We start from the raw sequence: 7,597 nt of genomic DNA, 5'->3' as shown, positions 1-7,597 counted from the left end.
TAACATTATTTTAAGCTAGACTTAATATTATTGAGGATATTGAGTTCTTAATAACTTTGGGATCATATGGACCCATGCATTGCAAAAAATATGAAGTGGGTTGGTAACTTGGTATACATATATACCTATCCATTACTATTAATCCCTCAAAACTAATGTCTAAATTAATAGTATGTTCAGCCCTATTAGATTTACCAATCTATTACGAGTATTAATTTAAATTACATATAAAGTGTAAATATTTGAATGTTAATCACCATCTTTTGACTAGCTTACGACAAAAGCCTGTAGGGTTGGTTAGCATGGAATCAAAATAAAAGAGGGATGGGATGGTTATCATAAACTTTCTTTATATAATATATAATCTTAATAGCAGTTACCAAATGTGTTTTCCATTAATAAAGTCTTTAGTGATGTATAGTTAAGAGTACTATTAGATCGACAACTTAATTACACAACTTTTTTTTATAACCCCTGATGTGACAACTCGTCATTAGTTAACTCGCAAATAGATCCCGTTTAACTGTATGGGTTTCTAACTATTTGCGAACTAACCAATAACAAACTGTAACGTCTAAAGTTATGAGATTGAGACCTAATATTATTGAATAGTTAAGCCTCCAGGATCAACCTTGCAAGAAGTTTATGCTATGTTTTAGATCAAAAAAAAATCCAACCCATGATGTGTACTTTGTGGTAGTCATTGTGGGGTTTCCAAAAAGTACGTGTTGATTCCAAGTTGAAATTAAAATAAATTTAAAAGTCAAGCTGGCCAGCGTTAAGTTGGAGCCTGGACTTTCTCTTACGCAGTTTTATGTTTCATGGCTTTCTTTCTTCCCAGTAAAATGTGACTTTCTGGTATGAAATTATAATGTTATCAACAAATTTCTGTATGATAACAATTAATGCTTGCTTCGGCGTTTTTGAGTATCCTCATATTATATTTGTATTCATATTTCTTTCCTTTCCATGTCAACATAATTCTGAAAATCAAACACTCTCAGTTACATGCAAATTCTCAGTAACTGCATTGATATGTAAAGTAATGCTTTCTTGATATCATGAAGACTAAAAAAACACGTTCACGGTTCAATGAGGATGGCAGACCATGAAATTAGGCGAAATTCTAGTGATGAGCAGGCCAAAACAAGCAGACATACCTGCCACACATTGACCAACACTTTGGGAAGAACACCTTTATATTCACATACCCTTTTTTTTATTTTTTAGTAAGAGGGGGTGTTCGGGTCAGATTGTGCACACCTCAACTAATCTTTCGGGCTTGAAGTTGTATTCATGTACCAATTTCACCTTTAATTATAACTAACCAAAAGGGTATTACTGAGACTGCAAAATACTGAATAAAAATATATAGAAGCAGATAGCTTCATCAATTAGCAAATCAGTGTCCTTAGATGTGAAATTGAAGAACTAGGAATTTTATCCTAAACCTCCTTGCTATTTTGCTGTTCCATATTTGAACTTCTACTACGGAAAGGGATAAAATATATAAGATAGTGTAAAAATAATAATTTGTTGAAAGCTGGAAAATAAATTTTCGGTCTACATTATTGGAACATCTAGCATCAAGTCCTCAACACTGATCAAAACATGTGGGACTTGATTATAGAAACCAGAAAAGCCAAACCATGTCTCACATAAGCAACACCACAGAATTTGTTGATAAAATTTTAATATAAAAAAAATATAGAAATAAAGGTTAAAATCACTCATATGGAATAAACAGAGGAAAATCTAGATTTCATGTTTTCTTCGAAAGTTATTTGAGACTTGAGACAGTGTAGAACCAGCTCACCACATTAGGGTAGGCATTGAATTGCATCTCTCTAAGAATCCTGATGCATGCACAAAGTGTAACAAAATGAAGAATACCAACGGACCTTTCCTTCATAGTTAGCACAACGATGATTAAAGAAAGCATTGATGTCTGGAACAAGAACATACAGTACTAGGTTAGACATAAATAACCATCAGAACACACCAAACCATTCATTTGAATAAAGCATGGAAATGATCCACATAAGTTATTCAAAAAGAGCCCAACGAAATATATATATATATATAAAGTACAATTAAATTAAAGTTTCATTGTTTGAAATCTTTGAACTCTACATCTTGAGTTGGATATGATAAATGACGAGATTAATCATGATGTACATATGCACAAAAGACGGTAATTTGTAGATGATTATATATTATGACTTCATAACATTTACACATAAATAAAGAAAACGCCAAAGCTATTAAAAGCCTGACTTGAAAAAGACTTGTATTGTACATAAATATAATTATCTTTGATTGCATAACATTACTTTATGTACAAGAAAGCATAACATTTACACATAAATAAAGTAATTATCTTTGATTGCAAATTAACAAGACTTGTATTGGAATCTATTAGGAATTCCTTTATGTACAAGAAAGCATTTACAAATCATTAAATAATCAAAATTTACATCACCAGCTTTGGCACAGCATGCTAAAATCCTATAAACCCGTATCTGCTCCTACAAGTATACAATCCTGCTGAGCACCCTTTGTCCCTTACAATATCTGTTTAAATATAATACACAATTTAAGCTCTCCCAAAATATAATGCAAGCTGAAACCAGCAGAAGGCATGATCACCTCCAGGTACAATTGGCGACACAACACCCATTAGTCGAATATAAAAAAACTTTCAAAAGAGAAGCGGTTGAAAACTGAACTGGTGTTTGGCATTGCAAATTCAAAGATTGCAATGCCAGCAATGATGACTAGAGTGAATCTAAAAACAACCCAATTCTTTATATGGAAGGTAACAGCTACTTATGATTTGTCAAATTGAATATGATAGTTAAAAGCGTTATGAGAGAAAAAACCTGATCATGCTTACATCTTAGTCCTCATCCTCAGGATCCATTACCATCCTCAGCTTCCTTCTACTTACAGCACTACTCAGTATTTCACCAGCAGCAACATCATAGGCTGAATCTGCCAACTCATCATCCATGAGTTGATGTGGCAAATCATCAGCATTATTGACAGGTGAAAAACTTGAAATATTAGAGCCGTTCATTTCAGAAACTGAAGTGCCTTCCTGGTTGGCATGCTTAATAGAGATATCTTGATTGGTTTCCGCAATATCCATTCGACTAGATTGATTCCAACTATCCCTTCGAAAGAGAAAATCAAGGTCAACCTAATATAATCACTAGACAATGATAACAGCATCTCATCTGAAGTTATCTATTCTTCAACAAACAATTATTGCTTTATTCATATCAAGTAATATGAAAAGGATAACAATTTTTTTCCTTAAGGTCCAAGTGTCCAACTCACTTAGATTAGGGATTGTTGCTTTTCCTGTTCTTTAGTTTATAAGCGAGATTGAACTATGGGTAACGTACCTTCCCATAGCATTTGTAGTACAACCATTTCCAGCATCTTCATTTGTCTTCTCAACCTGTATTGTTTCCAGCCTGTCATCCTTCTGTTTTGAATGGAGCTTCCTAGACTTCCTGTGTCCAACAAGCTATGACAATGATGATCTAATAAAAAAATTCATAGGATACCAATAATAATATAATTATGTTCAAATATGGAAACTTCGCTAAGGCAGACATTATACAGGTAACTCTGGCTCTGCATATCAGTAACAACAAGATAGCAAAAGAAATACATATGAATTTACTAAATTCAAAACAATCCACTGACATACTATGTTTCTTAGGTAAATGGAAAGAAAGTTAAGAAGACTTGCATTTATGAATTCATGCATTTCATTATCATCAATGATATGAACACTGTAACCTAGAAGAACAATGATAAAAAATGAAAAAAAAAAAATCTGCAGATGTACCATTGATAATATCATAATAATACATAAATCAAGTAAAAAAATGAACTAAGGATAAGCAGTTTCTGCAGTTTATTTTGTTCGATGTTGAGTCATGTTTTATCAACAAAACAGTAAATAATTATATACCCATTAATGACTAAAAATTTTATTGCAATAGAAAAGAGAAAAAAACCGAAAAAAAATAAACACAATAATTACCTAATATAGGTCCATTAATCTAATAATGGATTTGGTGAGAGAGAGAGAGAACAACTTACTTGAAAACAGAGCTTAAAGTTTTATCATCAGAATCATCTGACAGATTTCCTTGCAATCTGTTGGGATCCCACATTGAAAGGGAAAAGGGTGGGCATGTGGGTTATAAAGGCTTGGGCACCTTCCCTTGGCAAGCCGGTTTTCCAAGGAGAGTTCTACCCAAGCCCATGAAAGACCCATGGCCCAGCCCAAATTGTTGAGTTATTGGAGTGGGTTCCTATCACAATCCCTCACCAAACAACTCGCTGCCACCATCATTGCATCTACGCCTAAAAGTTCAAAGGTTAATTACATAATGAATCCTATGCTTTGCAACAACAGAAACTCTACCACTATGTGAAAGTAATTTCATACAATGAATAAAATATGCCTTAAATACTTGGAAATATAAACACACATATGAAAAAATTACTTGCATTATGGATTTTACAGAACATGAAAAAACTTAACACCATAGTTACATATATAGCTCCATTAATCTAACAATAGATTGAGTGAAAGAGAGAGAGAACAACTTACTTGAAAACAGAGCTTAAGGTTTCATCATCAGAATCATCTGATAGTTTTCCTTGCATATCTATTTCTTGCGATCCCTCAACAGACAACCCGCCACCACAATCATTGCTTACTTTCCTTTTGCGCCTAGAAGTACAAAGATTAATTAGATAAATGAACTTCAAGTCTCCTATGCTTTGCAACATCAGAAACTCTACCACTATTTGGAAGTGAATTTCATACAATGAATAAAAAATGCCTTGAATACATGGAAATATAAACACACATATAAATGAATAAATACTTCCATTATGGATTTTGCTAAATATATGCCCACTAAATTTCAAAAAAGAATCTGAACACAATGAATAGGTGTTTCTGAGCATTACATGATTGACTATATTATAAGAGAAAGTTCTGCAAAATAGCATTAGACCATTAAGAAGAGAAATCTGTAAGGTGAATGTAATATAATGTATTCTCAATTGTACTAAATGCAAGCAGTCTGAAAAGAAACATGTTCACAGTAAATGGAGCTGAAAAATGATGCATAGATAGATGAACAATAAGACAAAAAATCAAAAGTCATAAATAAATGCATTCGTAATACCTCGGATGTAATGACCATATGGTATCACGTTTAACAAAGAAGTATTTCTAACTTCTACCAGACCATACACCTCAATTTAAACACACTGCCAGATGAAAGCCGTATATTCAATTTAAGTAGATGCAACTAGAAGATAAGAAACTAATGGACTTTCACGCAATAAAAGACCTGACTCCAAATGGAATGAATGGAAATAAGCTCAAAGAAAAGCTACAGTATGATAAGGTCGGGACAAGATCGAGTAAGAAAACATGAAAGTGGTGACTTGTAAGTCTACCAGTTATGTCAAAATTCCAAACTCATACATCACCATCTACCAAATATCTAAAAGCAAATGCATGCTGGAAATCAAAGACCATCGAAAACAGATCCAAATGAGTAACATGGTTAGCATAAGATCAAAAGCCAATACTCAAAAACACCTTGATATTAAAAAATATGAATATCTAACTACCTATTCCTGAGTGATAGCAATGTTTCTTTGTCCGAATCATGTGCTTCAACAATAGAAGAGTCATTGAGTTCTTCATCTCTCAAGTGCATTTGGGCTTCAGACCTCTTCTGTTGAGGAGGACGCAAACCAAGATGCTTGAGTTTACGGGAGACCTGGGCAGCGGTGAACTTTTTCTCACCATCCAACGCATTTGCAATCATATAGCTACACCTCTTATGACATTTGTACCTGTCCAGTGAAAAACCCAAATTAATTATTTCTTTAACATATAATGAAGTTAACCCCCAAGCTGAGAGTGATTCTTTTGAGGTATATTTAAGACATAAACAAGGATGGTTATAGTGCCAACCTACCCAATTGTTTAAGGATTACCCAGTGGACAAAGAAGAAATCAGTTTATGTGGATACTAACTAGTTAAGCCAGTAAGATTTCAAACAGTTGAACAAAAGATCTTGGGACTCACATCAAGGATAGGAGGCCTGTATGAGTAAAAGAAATTTAGTTTATCCTCACCGTTCAAATAAAACTTTAATCATAGCCTCTTGATCACTGTTGAAATCACGCACTCTTTTTTTAGTGTTCCTGTCAAAACAATTAAAACATTAATAAAATGCAAAAATCCATTATCTAGGATTTCACCATGAAATATGTTCTTCCAAATTCATAACTTCAGTTCAAGTGTGTCTCATTCTTACACTAAAAGAAGAGTATCTTGGCAACTCATAAAAGATGATATAAAACATTAAGAAATTAGTAAAGTACTGACAAAGGTTGCCTCAGAAGACTTCCTTCTGGGTCATTTGAGTTGTGAACATTATTTTCGGTTTCAACAGCTTTTTGTTCTTCGCCAGGTTCATCAGGACCAGCAGTAAAAGTACCACCAGTATGGCGCACCCTTTTCTTTGATGGAACTTTAAATCCTAGTTGCTTAAGCTTGTTGGAAACTTGAGCAGCTGAAGCTTTACCATCAGCGTCTAGGGATTCCGCTATAAGATGACTACAGTTCTGATCATCTTTGAATCTACAACAACCATAATTATCAAAACAGATGCAGTGCAGGCAATAGTGAAATTACTAAACTAATATTAAAGTAAGAATATGACAAAATATAAGCATATCTTAACCTTAGAAGTGAGATAAAAAACAATCACACAATCAACTCATTAATGTAAAATATGACCAGTGGTGATTTTAAAATATATATATATATATATATACATATATATATATATATATGGTACTGAGATAATTTTTTAGGAAAATGCCTTCCATGGTAAAAGATAGACTTGAAGCTAAACCTACTTTTCATAGAGTTCCGAGATTTTCATGTTCCACTCATCACTGAGAAAAAGTCTTCTCTTTCTTTTAGAAACCTTTCCCGATTGCTGTTGCATGAAAATTTCCCCACTGCACAAGCCAAATACACAGAAGTTTCAAAATTGAAGTACTTTATATAAGAAAAATAATATATCAAGGATTGTCATAAATATCATACTTCTCAGAATTTTCTTTCTCGTCAACCTCGCTGACTATGAAAGAAGCCATGCCTTCCTCCCTTTCAAAGGAATTTTCTCCATTTCTGCACAAGAATATGGTATTATTATTATGTATTGTTATGAGAATATTAAAGGTATTAACATCTATTTATGCATCAAGAAACAAAAATTATGAAATCAGCAGGTTAATCAACTTCAACAGACTGCCTACTAATCTGGTGCTCATCCAACTTAGTGTTTGAAAGCTTTTATTATTGAACCAAATAGGTAAAATATAAACAAAAGAGAGACTGTTAGCATTATAAGCCCNTATGAAAAGCATGTCTAATTACTAGATTCCTAGACCTATTATAATTAGTAATTCATGGTTTGATATGAAATTTGTTATACATTTGTTGTTAGTTTTGACTTGACTATCTGCATT

The 7,597-nt window shown here is 33.1% G+C and overlaps 1 protein-coding gene across 3 annotated transcripts; it reads right to left on the bottom strand.

The window, feature by feature from the left end:
• Positions 1 to 2,408: 2,408 nt before the first annotated feature.
• Positions 2,409 to 7,251, bottom strand: LOC116106392. Of its 3 annotated transcripts, none has more exons than XM_031392761.1 (9): positions 7,173 to 7,251; positions 6,980 to 7,084; positions 6,444 to 6,698; positions 6,191 to 6,259; positions 5,677 to 5,904; positions 4,637 to 4,759; positions 3,411 to 3,521; positions 2,883 to 3,176; positions 2,409 to 2,649 (listed from the first exon to the last, which is right to left on the bottom strand). In XM_031392761.1, the coding sequence occupies exons 1-8, from the start codon at positions 7,220 to 7,222 to the stop codon at positions 2,900 to 2,902; spliced, it is 1,218 nt and encodes a 405-aa protein (XP_031248621.1). In that variant the 5' UTR covers positions 7,223 to 7,251; the 3' UTR covers positions 2,409 to 2,649; positions 2,883 to 2,899. The 3 variants fall into 3 exon arrangements, with proteins under 3 accessions (XP_031248621.1, XP_031248620.1, XP_031248622.1); XM_031392760.1 differs by having other exon boundaries at positions 2,897 to 3,176; XM_031392762.1 differs by having other exon boundaries at positions 2,897 to 3,170.
• Between the last annotated feature and the right edge of the window lie 346 nt (positions 7,252 to 7,597).

This window comes from Pistacia vera, unplaced genomic scaffold (assembly GCF_008641045.1).
Source record: "Pistacia vera cultivar Batoury unplaced genomic scaffold, PisVer_v2 Contig512, whole genome shotgun sequence".
Lineage (NCBI taxonomy): Eukaryota > Viridiplantae > Streptophyta > Magnoliopsida > Sapindales > Anacardiaceae > Pistacia > Pistacia vera.
Note: the sequence above shows the minus strand (reverse complement) of the source record. Positions and strands in the feature narration are given on the sequence as shown.